Genomic DNA, 20,843 nt, shown 5'->3' on the forward strand with positions numbered 1-20,843 from the left:
TTCATAGAAAAAGTATCAAACTGCACAAGGGACCCACTCCCTTTCACAAAGTTTCTGCAAAGTATCATTTGATCTTGCAAATGTTACTTCAACTGCTGGTAGAACAAAACAAGAAGGAAACAAACCAAGCACTCCCATGCACTTTTTGCAAATTAGGAAGCAATGAAAGGGTTTGAAACTGCACTTAAAAACCCCAAAACATAAACTACTGAATTAATTTATATTCAAATACTTGCCACTAAGAATTTTTCTTCTCACTGTGCTGTATCAAGCCATCTTTAAAAACCCAAATGCACACAGCCTTTCCCTGAAAATTCCCTCAGGATGCCATGACTTAAGCTGTAGTTGAATTAGCTGGAAGGGATGGTTAAAATGAGGGGGGCTGCCTTCTACTTAGGGATCACATTTGTTGCACAGCTGGCCAAGATCCAGGAAAAGATCTATAAGAAGATGGTTTTCCTTAGTTTCTGAGAAAGAACTCAAGTTTAAGGGGTTAGTAGTGAGTATAAAACAACAGAAAAAGAACGTATTAGAAGTCAATACCACCAGTTCCACCTTCATCTGTGCTCTGTTGTTCTGTGGAAGAAGAAGGTTTGTAAGCTAAGTCACTAGGTCAAACAGCAAAAAAATGCAAGTTAACTAAAAAATGGGGATGCTGCATATCATAATGACAACTTATATCAAAGCACTTTCAAACACGTTACAAACAAACACTCAAGCTGAAAGAAAATGACACTACTAAAACACATTCAGTACAATTCCACCAATACAGAAGATAGGCTGAATTGAAGCATTTTTTGATTTATTTTATTCCTGGCCAATAACTTATTTTATTTATTGGTGGTTAGGTAGTGCATGAAAAGATCCTTTCCACTGCAATCCTTATTTGCTGGTCTGATTTCGGAATGTTTACAAGCAGAAACAGTTAATTCTGAAACAGGAAATTATCTGAGTTCAAATTAAAGAGAGTTAAAATGCATCACCTAATCCAGAATGGAAACCATGCTTCAAGAAGCTTGGACTCTCCATTGTGTCTCCTTACCCATTACTGGGCATTAAAATAAGCAGTCAGGATTCTGTAACTCTAAGGGTGTGTTTAAAACATTTTAGATGTGACATTAGAATACAGCTGGGCATTTCTGTTTTTATCACCAGTCTTAGCACTCCATTACACACACTGCAACTGAAGGACTCTGAATTATTTTAACATTACACATTGTAATTCCCCTGATCTGATGTTTGGGGGCTGGCAGTGCTGTCACGTGTTGTATTTCCCAGGGAGCTTCTCTCCAGCTCTTCCCAAGGTCAAAAATAGCTCTAAGTCTGAGCAGCACTTCAGGGCAAGTACAGATACGATACTTTTCCCATGAGCTACCCACAGATCCTGCTTTAAGATCCAAGACAGGAAAGGATGCCCAGGTCCCTATGAATAGTGCTGCATCTGCCAGGGTTCACGCATAATATTCTGTGATTTTAGCCCTACTAAAAAGGGTGCTGCTTACCTGTTTTGCTTTCAGAGTCTGGAGTTACAGATCCCCCCCACGACCATCTCTTCTGCCGTGTTTCCAGCCGCTGACTCCGTTCCAAGGTGCGATGTAGAACTGCTTCATAGCGCTCCTACCAAACAACATCCCCATGGAGTTTGTAACTGTTAACCACAACCACAGGAGAAAACAAAATACAGACCCACCCCCAAGTATGATTTATAACCTGTTTTATCAGGCTTTTGGTACAAAAATTATAATGCGAAGAATGTTGAAGGCAATTAATGGCTTCAAAACACTGCAAACATGATTAGGTCGAGCTAAAGCGCAGATAATCTATTCTACTCTTTACTTAAAATAGCTACCAAACAGATTTCCTATTAAGTAAACAGCACTACTTATTTTCTAAATAGGGATGAACCCCAAACTGAGCAAAGTAATTGATTACCCTTGAAACTATTTATATTATGAAGTTATTTCTAAAAGGTGATAAAAATTCTCCACTATAAAATGGTGATAAAATATAAAATATATAAAATAAAATATATACAATACCAAGTATAAGGTTATTTGTATTTTCAAAGAACTATAAAAACAATGACCCAGGTCTCACCAGACACTGACATTAAGAGAGATATGATGAAATTAGAAACAGCAAGACATAAAGACCAGACCTCAGCAACCACTGCTGACAGGACAAATGGGGCTGAAAGAAGTTTTTGCTGCTGTCTCCAGAATAACTGCTAACAGGGGAGCTTTAGCCCTTGTGCATAAAGATGAACTGTAACCACGCTAGACTCTTTCTTGCCAGCCAGGTTTCCACACGTGTCAACAACAGATTTCTCATTTGGAATAGTTATATCCCAACTGATCTTTTGAAGCAGTATTTGCTGTTGATACACTGCAGTAAGATGTCAAGGGAACTCATTATACAGCCATTTCTCCCTTTCAAGGACACAAGACTTCCACCTTCTTTCAACACCATTTCACAACACAAACTAAAAACATCTCTGTGAAGAACAGACAATGTAAACTTGGAAGGAAGGGAGGAGGATTCTGCTCACTGACAAAAGATAAAACTAAAGGTTTTTGTTTGAAATACACAGCTGAGCTTCCCCTTTTAGAGAAACCTGAACTAGAGTTTACCTAAGGTGTCAAAGTACCCAGACATTATGTAATCTGTAGATTGTATTTCCATGGAGGTATCTGCAGTGCAGTAATTCTTCAGTCAGAGTTAAAGACATATGCTTCACTTTACAAATGACAGAAATGAGCTCGAGTATGTATTTTCGATGCACTTCTATTTACCAGATTTACAGCTGAAGATGGTATCTGGCTGGCAGAATTGCCCTAAGATAGTTTAGCTTCTTTAGAAGTGATTATTTTCTCATGGCTGACTACCAAAGTCAAGATTTGTTTTCACTTTCTGATTGAAGGCAAGGTTTTACAGGTCAAATCCATACTGTCTCCCCACCTGCCAGATTCATAATGTGTAAGTCTCTATGTAGAAGGTAATCTCCGGGGACATGAGTAAAAGACAAGGTTAACATCAGCCAAACACTCATGGCTAGTCCTTGTCTTCCTTGATTATTCACCCTAGTGGCCACTTAAAACTATCTACCATCCTCAAAACTACATGAATAAATGGAATAAATGGAATAAATGTAAACCTTTTAGAAGCATAAGGGATGCTTTTTGCATAAAAGTAGTTGCTTAAAGAAATGACACTGCACTGGACTGCAGTCACAGCCCACCCAAACATTTCTGTTCTCCAGCAATGTAAACTATTCCATGAAGTTCAAATGGAATATCAATCTGATCACACCCAGGAGCTGATTACAGAAAACCAAACACCAGTGTAGAATACTGCCAGTTAAAAAGGGTAAAAAAAATGAATTGTTAGAACAGTATAATAACACTGGACTCCAAAGGAGCAGCCAGCCAGGCTTACACGCTCTTCACCACTAACCCACAGCAAGTTCTTACAACCAACTTATGAAAGCACAGATGTGTGATGCTTCAACTACTGACATCCTGGAAATGAACCCTTTCAGAACTTGCACATTTAATACCCACTAGCACAGCTACTTGTCAAAAGGATGTAATAACTTCATGTACTTGTTACTTCTGTCAGCTTCTATCCATTTGCAGTGAGTCCCAAACTCAACCACTGCTCTGCCTGCTCATGTGCCATCAGAGCAAAGGCCAGTGAGAACAGACACTACACAGTTCAAAGCAGAAAATGGCAAATAAAAAGATAACATCACCACCTTTCATCACAGGGGAGTGAATCCTAATGGAAAAGAATTAAGAGAATGAGAGTCTCTCAGGCCACAGCAGGTCTCCCAAGAAGCAGGACAAAGGAGTAAGAGAGGTCTAAGACATCTCACCTACACTGATTTACAGACAGACTTCAAAGTGCTCTGAAGGCATCTGGAAATCAAGGAATATGGGGTGGGGTTTTTGCTCATGTGAAAAATAACCAGTGGTCAAAGAGCCACAGCTCCTGAAGTCTTGACTGCCTCAGCTATAGCTAAAGGTCTATGGGGAAGGTGGACACATGTCTACATATCCCATTGTAGAGGTGGACAACACTTCAGTGTTCTAATACATTCATCATTTCCATAACTTTCTCATTCACACCACTTCAGAGCATGGTAATATAGGAAAACAGAGTAGTTTTTTAAAACTATAGAACTTTGATGTGTGTTACCTTTTCCTCCTCTATTTTTTGTTTTCTCTTTTCTTCTACTGCTGCCCTCCGTTGTTCCTCTTTCTGCTTCATTTCTTTTAGCTTTCTCTGCCTCTCTTCTAACTGTTTTTCATACTGGAGTTTCGCTTTTCTCTCCTTTTCAAGGATTTGTGTCTCTTTGGCAGCTGTAAGGATATTTTGAAGGAAAAAAGTCAAACTTAGCCATTCATTGATATTGCAATGCAACTTACAAGCAAGAGACTACCCAAGCCAAATTAATACCACTTGAAGTGAAAATGTATAGGAAGATGAGCTTGCAGAGGTGGATGACATCACACATGACAACAGAGACCTCTTTAATTCTGTCCCCAGGTTGGAACTGGAATTAGAACCTTGCCTGCCACTAGGCTTTACTGTCTAGACAGGAATATCAGGATATGTACATTCCCTATGTGTATATTCCACTTTCCTTAACAACATAACAGTGAAGTCTCTGTAAGGAAGCAGTAAATTAAGAATCAAAAAGCAGAATTTTCTATGTTGCATTCTTCTTTTTTTTTTTTTTAGAACAAAATATAATGAAAATATTTAAAGCACTGAGTGACAAGATTGGAAGATCCTACAGTTCCTGCATCTGAGTTCAGAATAGTTATATCACTATTCTCTGCAGCCTCCACCAAGGAACAGCTGTGTGCAGTTCAACAGGAAGCCTCAGGTCCTGTGACACAAAGCTAGTGGGTGAATGCACAGGGTATTTTCCATGGCCAGATAGATGACATGAACCAACAGACCAGATAATTACACCAACAATGCACAGGAAGCATCAACACATATAGGGCCCCCAAAATATTTCTGAATTTTATATGCATCATAATCCTACCCTCTTCCCATGTCAGGATAACACAATAATTCCTGCTGTTGTGGATCTTTGCTTTTATATTAAGAAACAAACATACAGCTCAGAAAGACATGACTCCTCACTTGTTGGGAGCCCAAGACCCAGGTCTGCAGGGCACACTGAGACCCCTCCATCTCCTGCCACACACACATGCACTGATTCACATCACATACACCATAAAGCTGGGCACGAGCTTTCTGCTGTTCTCTATGTCTCAGATTCCCTGCTAAGATAAAGTGTATACTGCTGACACTTCAATCCAGGAGTCATTTCAGTGTGCTGGGAAACAAGGGAAGCAGTGTTCAAGGCAAACAAGCCATTCAACTAGCTAAATCTTTTTTGGTTTTCTCTGAATCAGCATTCTCCAATCCTCAGTCTTCAGGGCTATAGGAAGAAGTTCTAAGCTAAAAGTTTTATTTTCTAAAGTGGTTTTGTTACAGCTTTCAATAAGGAATTGGCTAAATTTGCTGGGTGGTCACTAAGAAATGGAAGGTCAGAAGTGACAAAAAACTTAAGAAGCTAAAACTCTCTACAGTGTTTTTCTCCCAAATTAAAACTTCTTCATTCAGGTTCACAGATAGACACTGATGCAAGACCAAGTGCAGACCTTGCCTCTTGTCCCCAGCAAGCTGACAAAAAAGTGGAGTAAGGGGGACAGTAATTTCTTTATCACAAACATTTTAGAAAACTATATTTTAAGTGAAACACAAAAATACCATGTTGCTTTTCCCGCTCTTCTCTACGCTCCCTGGCCAGTCTTTGCCTTTCTTCTGTTCTTAGCATAGAGCCATCTATCACTGTCAAAATAAAAATTGAAGACATATAATTGTCAGTGATTTTGAACATTCAAATTTAAATAAAAAGTCAAAGGTCTTTACTATCAAAAGGAGAATGAAACCTTCTGAGAGATATACACACCACCAAATCACTGCACACTCTATATAGGATTAAAGATGTCACCTGAAAAATTCACAGAAAGCTGAATATCCTCCTTTTCCACCCTTTCCTTTCCATCACAACACTATTTTTAATAGGTGCAAGAGAAAGCAGACACCATATTAAAGGCTCAATAGGTATAGTCAAAAGATAGTCTAAAAAGTCATTCATATGTGAGAACACACCCATTTCCAAATTCAGCTCTGATCCTTATTCTTGCACATATTAACTCCCATGAACAAGAATGACAGGAATTTAGGGAAATGTCATCTGGGAACAGATAGTTCATGACAGATAGTCATGACAAATTCAGAGCACTGTAGGGCAGCTCATTTGTAGACTAAGCAGAACAAAGACTTAAGCAGGTATAAAAACTTGAATTTCAGCAAGAAGTGTGCTGGTAACTTGCCCAGAGCACAAAACCATCATTTATCTTTGCTGTCATGCCCTGCTTACAAGACAGGCAACTTCAACTGAACTCTGAGCCAGCCAAAACCAAAAATCTGTCACCAACACCAGACCTACAAACCATCTACCAGGTGCTCTGTGCTCTGATGCCCCCAGAAAGAGCACCAAACTTCTTTTTAAATATGTTCAGTTTAATCCTCACTAACTCTCCCTTCTGAACCCAGCACTTCATTAAGAGCAATGACCTATAATTATACCTGGTTTAGTTGCTGTCTTTATTGAGGTCTGGACTGGAAGAGGGCTAATGCCACTTTGGCTTCTTCTTTCTTCTGCTATGGCTTGGGCTGCAGCAACTGTGAGAAAAAATCATTCCACATTAAGAAAAGCTCTACAACTCAAACTCATTAAACAAATATCTAAAATAAATACATAGAATTATTTTTTGAGGTTGCTGATGCTTTTATTAAATAACTAACAGGGGACTGCTCAACTTGTAAGGAAAAACTTTGTCACATGAGACTCGAGACCTGGCATAGCTTTTCACTGTAAAAACAACAGTTACCAAACCTGATGTTTTAAGATTATAGAATTTCAAAGATAACACTTATTTAACAACACTTCTAAGACAAACCCCATTATTTTGCAAAGTTATTTGTCTGACTGACCCTTAATAATAAAAACTCTTTGCTACCACATGTGCATGTGTGGGCTGGACACATGTATGTAACAGTCCATTAGCACTGGTAGAATCATATTCTGATGAAAGCCAAGCAGGGAGAGGTTTGTGAAGACCTGTCATTACTTCATGATATGAAACAGAAAGGGGATTAGCTGCATAAAGTAAACCACTAAGGGATGCTTACAACATACTTCTGAAACTGGATCTTCAAAAGTAAATTTTAATTATAAATTAAACTCCAAAACAGTAATTTGAACATTTGTGCAGCGACCCATTCACCTTATCTGAGTTTCACCAAGGTGAGTTCAGCAAAATGCAGGGCAGCGACTTGCAGATAATCACACAGAAAGGAAATGCTACCAATATTAATTTCACTGAATAACAAAACCCATTAACAAGTATGGGAGACTAATTTACTGTATCACTCTCCCAAGATTTTCTTTGTTTTGGTATCAACTGTCACTAATCACCTTGCAGGGTGTGAAGGTGAAGTGTTACAGGGAAAGCAGGCAAGGCAACCTGTAAGACAGCATTACCCCAGTGCCCTGCACAGCTCAACAGCAGTGTCCTCACACACTGCCACCTTGTTCTCACCTTGGCTGACAGACACTGGGAACTCAGCTGGGCTCCTTGGAAAAACCCAACGTCAGGGGAAGCAAGGGAACACATCACAAAACCACCCAAACACGAGAAAGTTGAGGCCAGTTTTACACAGAAAAGGCAAATCCACAACAGGAATACGTAACATGCTGTGATCTCAAACAGAACGTGAAAGACCAATAGCACAATTTGCTGTTATATTTTAAAAAAGAAGACTACAACTTTGCCAGTGATCTGACTTTCCTTTAATAAGAGTAGTGCCGAATGCAAAAGAGGAAGGAAGAGTCTCCCTCCTCTCCACGAATTGCCATGACAACTAGTTGTGTCATGGTAATAACCCTCCCTAAGGCTGTGCCCAAGAACAATCACCTCAAAGTGTTTAATCCCATGTGATGTCAGTGATAAATGCTGATTACAATACTTATTCAGCAACTCTAAATTGTCACCCGCAGCTGTTGCCATGTCTTGAATGAATTTTTCACTGCAGCAGCAAATGAAAGTCTTCCTCGATCCCACCCTATACATCTCTGAGGCTCTTTTCAAACAAGTCAGAGACCAGATATACCACAACACGATGAGATTACCAATTGGCAAAGAAAACAGCTTTAAAAGGGCTCACAGTAATTTCACTATCTAGATCAAAGTCTGACAAAAATCTGATTTTTGTACACTGTTGCATGTTACACGGATGGGAATACAGCCCAAAAAAACACCAAGTGGAGAACAACAGAATTATCTATTCTAACAGCAGCAGAAGTGAAAACAGCCAGAGGAAAAGCAGCCCACTGCAGGTGTTGTGAGAGCAGAAAAGTACAGCCAGGGCATTCATACCCAATGACACCTTTGTACATCACAAAGGCTGAAGGAACATAAACTTCTTCAAATACCATTTATATTTCAAATAAATATAGAAATCCAGGTACATCATTCCACAAGGAAGGAGACAGAGGTGCCCAGGCAGCCATAGCCAACTCAACTCAGCTGGGAAATTATGCCAACAGAACAAATCCACTCTGCACCTACACCAGCTTCAGTTAAGACCAACACTGGAATTTTGCCTCAACTCTCAAATTTTAAATATCCAAATTTCCATAATGAAGTTATAGCAAGAAGCAAGCTGCAATTAAAGATCTACAATAATAATTTTATTTTACTTGCAGAAGTATTTTACTAGTAGAAATCTTGCTGAACAAACCAGTCATTGTGGATGAGGGGGATTATGTATTTATTTATTAATTCAAAAATAAACATACAGTTGGAATAACGTTCATGATTAGAAGGCATTCATTTAAAAATGTGTCACATCTGCAAAGCAATTAGTCAGTTCATCTTAATTAATTAAGGTTGCAAAAGATTACTTGAGGTTCTTACAAAATAGGAAAGTGGGTTACAGAAATGGTTCAGCTTGCAGAGGACACAGAGGTGAAAAAAAGTCCAGAGGACTTTGCACATCAAGGTTTTTTGTATGTCAGATAAAATATTTTATGGTCACTCCTTCAATGCTTCATTATTTGCATAGAAACAATGTACTTACAAATTTGAAAGTAGCAGATTTAAGGCACAAGGAGTGCACCTTCATGTCACATGGATGTGATCCATTTAACCAACAGAAAGACAGAATTCAGTGTGAACTGGGGATCTGAACAAAAGGTTAATAAAAGGGGAACAGACACCACATTAGATATATCCCTGAGATATGTGAGCTCAACTTCACCAAGTCCCTGGTCAACAGACAGGTTTTATGGCCCTTGACATTTTTATGGTAAATTTAAAATACAAAACTGTGATTTTTGAAGTCCAGATTTTACTACAGTAAGAGAAAATGAATATTGCTACAGTAAGAGAAAATGCTTATTGTTGCACTAAGCAATCTTTAGAAAATACCTGTCTTTTTAATATGATAAAAGAAACCTCAGTAATTATTTAAATTATTTTGGCAGAGATATCTATAATTTCTTTGCCTAGTTTTCCATAATGGATGTAGCAGTCTGCTAGGAGCAAAGCTTCATGGAAAAAAATTTTCCAAAAAATCTACCTCTGTAAAATAAACCTAATACTGTAATGAATCCAAATACCCCAGAACAGGAAACCAGTTAACAACCACTTCATTAGAACCTGTGTCACATGTTTCATTACTGGGGGGGTGCCTTTATGAACTTCTCCAGCAAACTCCCTGGAGAAGAAAAATTCTCTTAAGAGTCAAATTAAATCTCATTTCTATTCTGAGCTTGCCCTTCCCAAGTAGTCTTTCCCAACAATACTTTGTGATCAGCATAATGTGTGTGTTTAACAGTAGTTCTACCTTTAAATGCTCTGGGTAAAATTAATACAAGTATAAGACATGCATGAGGCTAATAATAATAATAATAATAATAATAATAATATCTGCATTCATGCATAATAAAATAGAGCTATTGGGAACATAAAATGATTAGGTAATTTGGGAAGCAGTTTTCCTTCTGGGCTCTCATCACCATTTAGCACCACAGGTCTGGCCAAGCAAATCAGAGATAAACCAAACCCACAGAAGCACCAGGAGGTGACATTCCAGATAAATCAAACTCCACCAATTTCACCTCCAGCTCACGATCCACTGACAGGGCAGGTGCTGAGGTGCTTCCCTCACACTGAGCATGATTCCCTTCCCTGATCAGGTTTCCAATATGCCCTGAAGAGACTGGTGCTAAAAATAAACCTTGATTTCTATTTCAAACCCTGCACACAGCTAATACCCTTGGCCCCTGCCAAGACTGGCAAAGGACCCGCTGCTGTTCTTAGTAAACCTCATTAGGGACTGAAGCAGCTCCATCCCTTTACCTAGCAAGTTTCAGGGCTTCCATCCCATCCCTTTCCCAGCGTCCATGACCCAGCTGGACGCTGCCCCACTCACTCTTCCCTTCCCTTCCCCTGTGGAACCACAAAGGAGAGCACAACGTGCTAACTTTCACAGCAATCCTTCTGTTTCTTATATTTAATGACTCATTATGTAAAGCAAACAAACAAAAAAATCCCAGGCTAAGCCTCTGAAACAGGGGGTGTTAGGAGGTCTCCTGAATGTTAAGCATTGTTATGAATCTGAGTGTTTCCATAAAAGTTTAAAGCATGTAACAAGTAGCCAATAAGCAATTTGTGAACCAGAAGTGAACTTTCCAGCAAAATATCTCTGATTTTATAGCAAACTGTGCCAAATCTGCAAGAAACCATTTTTATCTTGCTCCACTACAGGGAGCTACTGTTTGTCAATAAATGATCAGATCCTTTTAATATTTTTTGTACATACTTCCAGGAAAGATGAGGAAAGTCAGCCTCCAAGTTTGAGATTTCTGTGCCCTGCCTTTTAAGCTGATTTCCACTCATTAATTAACCCAGGTTAAGACAAATGGATGCAAGATCGTATGTTTGATGCTTTAAAAAAATAGGTATTAGTTTTTACATCATTACTCCTTGTTCAGATGACACCACAGGAAGGATGCACCTTCACACAAACAGGTGGACAACACAGAAAGTTTCTAATGATGAAGAGAAAGCCTTCTCTGCATGCAATTCCTCTTTTCCCTGTTTCCCCCTTTTTTGTCCCTCCCCGTTGATCCTCACATCCCATCTTTGGGCTGCAAGGACTGACAGGCTCCACCAGCAAAGACGTGAGCTTCCCGGTAGGCACCTTCTGACGGACCAGCTGGAAGGCAGATGGTTCTCCTGTTTTGTCTGGGCAGCCACCAGATGGGAAGCACACAGATCTCCAGAAAGCAGTGCACACTGTCTCTCAGCTTCAGCAGGCCAGAAGTGCTCCCTGTTGTCTTATCCCTATCCCAGACTCTATTTGCAAACTTTGTCATATATTTATTCCCTACATGGGATACCTATTTTACTAACTTTGTGTGCTTTCCTCCCTTAAGACCATATCTGCAGCTAACTCTGTACAACAGTTTTGCTCCCAAAGTTCAAGGCAGTTTAGGGTGATTTCTTCAGCTCATCACTTTTTGATCCCTCTGGAAAACTCAACACAAGAATTCCTTTGCAGTATACAAATTAGTAGCTCCATAAGTAAGTATTTGAGACATACTTGCAAGAACTTAAGTTTCTACTTATCTTCAAGCATCTGCATTCAGATTAAGAGCTTGAATTTTTTTTTAAAGATCACATAATTAACAAAATTAATTATTTCTTATAAGGAAACCTGAAAAGATACAGCTGAAACAATCTCAAAGACATGTTGGGATACTCACTCAGCCTAGCACATGACCAGAAAGCCACCAGGAAGGCTGTTAGTTAATTTTTGCATTGATCTCTGTATTTTAACCTTGCTTACACTGCTCAGCCACGAGTTATGCTTCTTGCTACTTAATGGGAAAAGCAACTGCCACCACAATGCTCAGGAAGGACAAAGACATGTCACCAACTCTGGCAGAAGCCATCATCAGGTTAGTAAGAAGCACTGTCTGAACTGTGAGAAGCTAAATCCACCCCCTTCTCTGGAAAAGACACCTGACTTCCACAATTATGGTTCTTTATTAGTAAGGCACATTATTATTCATCTCTTGAAAGAAATTAAATGGAATGACAGCAGGAACTCTACTCTCACAAAGACCCTTGTGAACCTTCTCAAGTTTAGCATAAATATTTACCTGTTTCTGCATCCTGAAAATTCCAAAGCATCCTAACACACAGGACTAAAATGAAAGCAGTCTATGCAATGAATATGTCCTTGCATAATTTCAAGTGGATTCAATGTAAAATTTACTAATTTATGTGACACAAATGCTTATATATAGGTGTATAAAGATGTAACACTCCAAACTAGACAGAATTAGACACAGGTTTAACAGCTACAGAAGGACCCAAAAGGTAAAATGGTGCTGTTTTAAAGACAGAGTGGAAGACAATCAGTACCCAGTCTGCTGTACAGATAATTTTCTCTCTTTAATAGCACTGTCCAGTGCCCCAGGAGTATGTGTGCTATCCCTCAATGCTGGAGTGGCTTCACAGATGCCAGAGCAGTCCCACTTTAACCCGCTCTGAGCAGCTCAGGTCCCGCTGGAATTCTAGCTCAAGCACTGGCAAAAGCCACAGACAGAAATCAGCTCCCTGCTTTAGTCCTCCAACTCTGGAGGCTGCATAACACTGACTCCTCTCCACACTCCTGCACAGCCACGGCAGAAAGTAACTTCAAGACAAACTCTTCCCCTCTCCTCTTATTTCACATCTGTTTTTTTCATTGTCTTATTTCTTTCTTTTACAGTGCACTATCCATAACACAGGCAATAGCTTAACTTCTCTCCACGACTTCCCTCTTTCCTGAACAGTCTGTTTTTTTCGCTTGCTGGAAGCATGGCCTTGAAAACGCTTTTGTCCTCTTGTTTGCAGGCTGTGGCTACTGTTTAATTCACCCAGCCCAAACAATGCCAGCCCAGAACACAGCCTAGCACGGCGAGTCACAACGGATTGGAGACAAACCCTGTGAAAACACCATTTTGAGCATTCTTTACATGGAAGGATAGCAGCTCCTTTACAAGACAGCCATGAAAACTACTGCTTTTGCCTTTTACATTTGATGAATTTCTTATGGGAAATTTAGAGCTCATTCAAACACTTCCGTGCTTCAGAAGAAGAGACACAGACACTGGTATTGGCATTTAATCCCAAGAGACCAGTCTCAAATCAAATCACTCAATACAGAAAAGTGCTGCAGGACACTGACAGATCCACAGTGTGTTTAATGCAGCAAACCCTCTGTCTAAAGCAGAACACTAGTGTACAAAACGTAAAAGAAAAAAACCCGCAAATTTTCTTAAAGCTGTACAGTTCACCCAGCTAATTAAAAAAGGAAGGCTCTGAGACATTCCATTACACACAATGTAAGACCCCAGCAAAGTAATCATGAATCAGCCCCTGCCCCAAAGAGCATGAAAAATAGTTAAGTGAAAAGTGGCAAATGGGTGTAAAAAAAGCAAGCAGGCAAAAAGACCAAAGAGACCAATAAAGAGACTATATTTTTTTTCTTAATTCATTACCTAGTAGCAGGAAGTCTTTTAAAGCAATCTGAAAGTAAGGTGACACTCAGAGATCTGATCTGGAGATGACTGCCCTTGGTTTTCAGCGTCCAGAACACAACTTACACACTATTGATCAACACTGTGCTGCAAAAATATGTTCCTCTAAGAAATTCTCTTGGCAAAACTTAACAGAGGATAAGCTTTGAAATTAACAAATGTGTTCTTTTAAATGATGTTCTTTAAGTATAAAGATCCCTACAGGATTTCTATATTCTTGTAGCCAAACCCTCTTGGACTTGGGAGAAGAATTTTAACACTTGGAAGCTTTGAAACATGTGCCCAGAGAACAAGCCACTACCATATCATCCCAAGATTCAGGTCAGTGCATTTAAACAACAGAGAGTGTCTGTAAATTAAGAGTCAGTTAAGTACTCATAAAAGAGTATTTCAGAAGTTCCCTGTGAATTATCAAGACAACTCTATGAGAAAAGGGAGAGGTATTCTGAGCATGGCCCGTGGTAACTGATTTCTTCAAAGGCAACATCAGCTGGGGATCCTTCACCTAGAAAGCAGAAGTTCCACACTGACTGGAATATAAAAATAATCTAGAAGAAAACAAATGCCAAGCAAGTAGGTCAGCCTTCCTTAAAAGCAAAGGCTTGTGTCCATTTATGCACAGGCATTATGCAGCACAGCATAGGTTTCTATCTCTTTTAAAAAAAAAACAATCCTGAGCAACATTTGATTTCTCTTTCATGAACCCCACACTCCAAACAATTTAATCACCAGCATCTAGAAAGGTTTTGGTTATTGGACAGGCATATGCAAACACACTGAAAGCATATAATCAATTAAGATTAACCTGGTTGTAAGCTGCATAATTGGAAGCTAAATGGCACTAATTTATTTGTGGCAGACAAGAAATTGGCAGTGCCAGTTGGATTTTAAAGTATCACAAGTAATCTGGTAGAGTCATATTCACAGAAGTCATTAAAATTGCATGCTCAGAATTTTATTTGCTACGGTGTCCTTTCACAAGAGGACTTCACACACCTTCAATCATTTAATCAAATTTAAAGACAACCAGCAGCTTTTGATACCCCTATTACTATGACTAACCTAGATTATTTCTTCCATTTATCTCACTGTAACCCTTCTTTACTCTCTTATCACCTTTAAGAACTGACAATTAATAATAGTGTATCAGTACTTTAAATACTCCTCTGTTTTCTTTTTCAAAAACATGGGTGTATGAAGAAGCAGCAGTTCTTAATTCCCGTCAGATTTTAAGACTACGCACAGTTAGGGACAGTGTAAGCCACACCATCTTCTCTGGGCTCTCACCATTGGAGTTATGACCCTTGCAAGTCATTATTTGATAAATAACTTCATCTGAATTGAACCATGGAAGCCAAATTTATATTCTACCATTTCAACACATGAAGAGATATGTAGAGAATGGAACACTGCATAAGAAACTGAAAAAAAATATACCATATGCGCACACGGTTTGGGTTTTTTGTTTGTTTGCTTTTTTGTCCTTACTGCAAGGAGGATATGTCTCTTGACTGTATTTGGAGAAATCTCCAGAATTTAAAGTTTTAAATTTGAATAAAACCTTTTATAAACCACTTACAACTGGGAGTAATCTTCAGAATACTAAGCACTTAAATACATAGCACTCATCTTTATGAATCAGCATGAAATTATCCCTACCCTATATGATTGTATTTCCATGAACAACAAGAAAATGAAATTAAAGCTCATAGCCATCACAATTACATTAAGTTCTCAGCCTGATTTGGGAATGTTCTCTCACCACTGAGATCTATATGAAATCCAATTTCTGTGCAGTTCTTTGCATTTATCACCTTGGCACTCTGCAAAGCAGTGTTACTACCTTCATGCAAGGAAAAAAGATAAAGCACAAAATACCCTTAAAACTTTCTCCACAGTTCTGAGGAGTCTGACAAAACAAGAAATTGAAGCCAGCCCCAGAGATCATTAGCTGAATGCCCCAGCCATGGGCTGCCTTTGCTCCTCAGATGGAGCCTGTACCACCCACCCATTCAAACATCACCAAGTAAGACAACTGAATGCTCAAGATGCTTTTAATGTAGCACTCCTCTGTCTGTGAGAAACCTGACAAAGGATGGTTTCCTTGTCTTGCAGCTTCCCAGGTAAGATCTGAAGCCCACCTCTACCAAGAGGCACACTGCAAATCCCAAAGGCTTCCAAGGATCCAAATTAAAAAATTCTTTCTTTCTTCCAGCAAGCAGCTCTGATGCACAATTCATCCACTGTCTGACTGATAAATGCTTCTGGATGCCAAATAATTTCCTGTAGACAGCACTCACCACCTTCTGTTGTGGAACCAAGATTGTAATCAAGAGTTATCTAGTACTCCCACAGGTGTTGACAGAAGCTTGTGTTCTTCAGTCATGTTTTATAACTAATACCTAGAGATCAGACAGATCTGTGCATGTTCCTGACTAATTGCTTGAGCAATGAAGTTGCACTGTTAGTTATCCATCCATCCATCCATCCTTCTTTCCATGCCAATTCTGTGCACATGCACTTGGTACAGATGATGCTAAGAACTGTGGTCCAGGCAAGATGGACAAAGCCAGACAGTGTCGCTTACACCGGAACAAAAAACTGATTACATGGAATGTAATTGTTTGTTTTATTAGAAAACTTCCAGCCAAACTGGGACCTGCACGTCATGATGCCTACAGCTATTTTTGTCAATAAAGGCTCTTTATTTTTATCCCAAACCTGAGACAGGTTTCCCATAAGATCATGCAGGTCTTGGAAAGAAAATACATATTATAAAGCTTTTAAATATACTGTTTTGAACAACCTTCACAACAGCAATTCAATACATGAATGGAAATCCTGGCAACAGCACAGGATTACCAAGCTCTGGTAAAAAAAAACAAAACAAAACCAAAACAACATTCTCTACCACCCATACTACAAAAGACAGGAGTTTCTAGTATTCCAGTGAATATGAAGATAAAACAACAAATGAAGGCTACAGCAGCCTAAATTATAGGTATTTTTCCTCTGATTACCCACACCACTCAAGGAAAACCTCACTTACTGGATAAACCACAAGTACCCGACTATTCCCCTCTTCTTACATGTTAACAAGCTCAGAAGTACTTATGGCATTAGAATAGGATCAAAAATTCCTCTTCATCCCTGAGGGATGACAGCAGCAAGCATGGATCACAAAAATGTGGTAAGCAACTGCCTTCTATGCATTGCTGGTTCAGTGTACAACTACAATTCATTTCCAGTGTTAAGTAATGTTCAGAAACCTTAACTGCCTTCTAGCTGTATCTTAACTGCCTTCTAGTTGTAGTAGCAAATTCTGTTTTTTGTCATCCACCTAAAGGAAATAAAATTGGACAAGTGTGTCAGGGCAGAAAATGATTACAAAAGAACTGTAGAACTGGCACTGCAGGCATGAGTTGGCCTGCAGAATCTTAATTACAGTTGATATTAAGAGAAGGAGAAACACCTTTTGCTTACTTCAATACTAGACTGAATTTAAGAGAATATTTTTCTTGCTAGACATACCAAATTGGTATGAAAGTTAGTTATAAGTGGCACCATGGGATTCTACACTTGCAAGGCCTAAAATAATTAACAAGCACAATCATACACAGATAAAGCCAGTATCAAGAGGCTGTTAACAGAGAGCAGAAGTGGGGAACAAGAACTCAAAAGTGTCTTTTAATAAGGACCCAAAAAGGAACCTGTGCAGAATGTGACTATACAAACAGTATGTATACACACCTCTTAGCCAGGCTCCCAGAAAGAGCTGTGATTTCTCAGCAAGATGCTCTTTATTTTTATTTATTGTCTTTAAATGTGAGATTCCCAGCCAGAAGTTCACTGGCAAATGACTGAAGGCACACAACGCTATTTATTTTGCATAGATGGTTGTTCTCCAGATTGATTAAGACAGCAAAGTACACAACTGCCCACAGAGCAGCAGAAAGTGGGTCCAAGCATTCTAGTTAGCAGGTATTTTGGAATTGAGCAGTCCCCCCACGCAGCCAACTGAGCTCAGAGAAGCAGGAAGTTATCTCCCTCCCCAAACATGCCGAAGCATAGCGTGGGACTGAACATCAAGGTTCCTTTGGGTGTCTTTTTTTTCCTACATCTTTTCCAAACAGCTGCAATATCAGACTTGTTTGCTGCTCACAACTTCTCCAAAGAGCAGCAAACACCGTGGCAAATTATCTTGCAAATTCCACTGTCAACCACTGGATTGCAAGGAAGATTTCTAAACATCATTTGCTCTCTCCAGGGAGTGCTACTGACAAGAAGTCAGGAGCAGAGCAGCAGCAGCCTGTGGGCTCACAGACAACATTGATTCAATGCACATTAGCACTGAGTTTATTTTTGAGCACATAACTGCTGGAAATGCATTCTATGTACACTGAAGTTTAGATTCTGGTTCAGTGGCTTCTACCCCCTCAGGGAAAAAAATTCAAAGTCTAGTCTTTCCAGGATCTAGTGAGGGGGTTTGTTTTTTTAAAATGATGTGCATATTATAGCCTGAGCATATCTAAATGGAGATGGAGCTGCCTGGCCCAAGAAGCATTTCCTCTCTGATTTTGGGACTAAATCTAGGTCATGACAGCTGTCAGCAGATATGGGTGCCCATCTTTAGAAAAACTTAGGAGCCATCAAGTAACTGCATCCAATATGCAAAATACAATCCAGCAGCTCTAGCTGAAGACTAGAATAAGGCTCAAACAGACATAGTCTGTGCAGACGAGAAGTGCTATCTTTTGGCAGATCTTTATCCTTCTGGAGCACTTAACCGTCTTAATTTTGGAACAGAAACAAAATGCAATTAAATAGTATTTCTGACAGCCAACACACTGAAGAAGAATGCCAGGTGAGAGCTCTGCAGTCAGGACCCTTTGCCAGCACTCTTCTTCATGTAATTACACAGATACACTGAAAATAATCATGCAAGAGGTTGTCAGAGTAGTTTCTGTACCTAGTCCAAGTTAGTCAGCTTTGATCAAACCACAATTCCCCTTACTTATTCTTTTTGTGACTGGGATAAGAAAATGTTTATCCTTTCTAATGGCTCACCCACAAAGCTTCTGTGGAGATGTGCCATGAAATTATGCTGCAAACACGTATCGTGCATGCACAATACTCGTTCCAGAGTATGATATTATTAAGGACCTTAAGTATAAATAGGCATACAAACATAGTCAAAGACAAAACCAAAGCAGAGCTTATTTAGTCCTCTTATAACGCCAGGGGAAAAATAAAATCGGGTATGATTCACTCTTCGCTCAGAAATCAATGCCAGGGGCTGTCTCTGCCTCCTGCACTCGGGACCGACCACATCGCTGGGCAAACCCTGTGCAGGCAAGCGCCACCAGAGACACGGACAAACGAGAGCCGGTGACAAACGGGCGGCTCGTACCGCAGCCTCCCCGCAACCGCCTGTGCTCTGCCCGCGAGCTCCGGGAGCTGCCGAGCCGCAACCACCGCCCGGAGCTGGGCACAGCGCGGAGCGGCCGGGCGGGAGCGGGGCTGGGCCGGGCAGCCCCGGCGGCCTCCACTCGCGGCGCCCCTTCCCCGCCCCGGGACGGGACCGGACGGCCAGCGGGGCGACCGAGGGGGGGGCGGCCGGCGCCAGCCGCGCCCTTGGGCCGCCGGACCCCCCACACGCACCCCCTGTGCTACCCCTCCCTGCCCGCTCTCACCCATCTGCTCCCGCAGCCCCTTCAAGGAGGAGGAGGAGGAGGAAGCGCAGGACGGGGGCGCCGCACCGCCCTCCGCCATCTTCAGCGCCGGGCCGCGGGAGTGCCGGTCGGGCCGCGGAGCGCGGGGCGCAGTGCGCAGGCTCCGCCCGCTCCCGCCCTGCCCGGCTCGGCGAGCGCGCTCTCGTCCATCCGGGGCGGCCGCGGGGGAGCGCCGGGCGCTGCTCTAGGGCTGAGTGCCACTGGGCGCTGCCCCCGGGCTGGGATGGCACAGGGCGCTGCCCTCGGGCTGAGATGGCACAGGGCGCTGCCCTCGGGCTGAGATGGCACAGGGCATCTGAGATGTCGCCGGGCGCTGCCCTCGGGCTGAGTGGCACAGGGCGCTGCCCTCGGGCTGAGATGGCACGGCGCTGGGGGCTGCTAGAGCTTGTCCCGCCAAGGGCAGCGAGCCTCCTCTGAGACTAGAGAAGGTGTGTGATGAGCAGCGGCTGAGGGAGCTGAAGGTCTGCAGGAGGCTGGGGGGATCTCATCGCTCCCTGACGGGAGGGTGTAGTGAGGGGCGGATCGCTCTCTTCTGCCGTGTCTGCAGGGAGGGCCGGAGGAAAAGGCCTTAAACGGTGACAGCAGAGGTGCAGGTTAGACATTAAAAAAAAAACCCAAAAAAATCACTGTTCAGGTGATGAGGTATGGGAATAGGCTGCAAAGTTGGAGTCACCATCCCTGGAGGTGTTTAACAGGGGTCTGGACCTGGCGCTGGGCGATGTGGTTTGGATTCGTGGAATTTGCCGAATTTGGAAGACACCTTCAAGATCGAGTCCAGCCTTACTGCAACCTCTCAACCACATCAGCCAGCGCCAGATCCAGACCCCTCTTAAACACGCCTTTGGTTTAGTGGTTTAGGGATTGAATCTTTTGAATATTCTACGAACTTGTGCCAAAGGGGCCGATAGAGCTGGCTGACCCATCGTGATCCCCCTTGGGGCAGTGCTGAGGGGAGCCCAGCACCTCTGGCCAGCTCCCCGCGGGATGGACACGAGAAATCTGCCCAAATACCTCCCAGGCCAGGGGTAATTGTGTCCCCACAGCTGCAAATGTCATCCCATCACTGCAAGGGGGTTGGAACTGGGTGATCGTTAAGGTCCCTTCCAACCTAAAGCAGTGTGTTATTAGTGATGGTGAATTGCCTTCTGATAGAGAGCTCTCAAGCAGTGATGCTGCTCTAGTTGGTTATCAATAAATTCGGGGATAATCTCATTCTGCCTCTGGTTTTACACTCTGAGAAGAGTGAGGATAAAATGCATCCTTTATAGTGCAGGCTCTTTTGGCCTGATGCCCAAATCATGATGCCCAAAACATGATCATGATGTGATCATGAAAAGAAAGTTTGCCTGCAGTGGGCCAAAAAA

The 20,843-nt window shown here is 41.4% G+C and overlaps 1 protein-coding gene across 2 annotated transcripts in view; it reads right to left on the reverse strand.

The window, feature by feature from the left end:
* MAP7D3 (MAP7 domain containing 3) overlaps window positions 1–19,600 on the reverse strand; it is a 43,395-nt gene extending 23,795 nt beyond the window's left edge. For both annotated transcript variants that reach the window (XM_085060579.1, XM_085060578.1), the window contains exons 1-6: window positions 19,441–19,600; window positions 6,676–6,771; window positions 5,791–5,871; window positions 4,198–4,361; window positions 1,503–1,617; window positions 544–576 (exon numbers count right to left, since the gene is read on the reverse strand). In XM_085060579.1, coding sequence (XP_084916705.1) covers window positions 544–576; window positions 1,503–1,617; window positions 4,198–4,361; window positions 5,791–5,871; window positions 6,676–6,771; window positions 19,441–19,519 — 568 coding nt within the window. In that variant the 5' untranslated portion in view covers window positions 19,520–19,600. The remainder of the gene's footprint in view (window positions 1–543; window positions 577–1,502; window positions 1,618–4,197; window positions 4,362–5,790; window positions 5,872–6,675; window positions 6,772–19,440) is intronic.
* Window positions 19,601–20,843: the final 1,243 nt, after the last annotated feature.

Source organism: Lichenostomus cassidix, chromosome 4A (assembly GCF_008360975.1).
Source record: "Lichenostomus cassidix isolate B80296 chromosome 4A, HeHo_3.0, whole genome shotgun sequence".
Lineage (NCBI taxonomy): Eukaryota > Metazoa > Chordata > Aves > Passeriformes > Meliphagidae > Lichenostomus > Lichenostomus cassidix.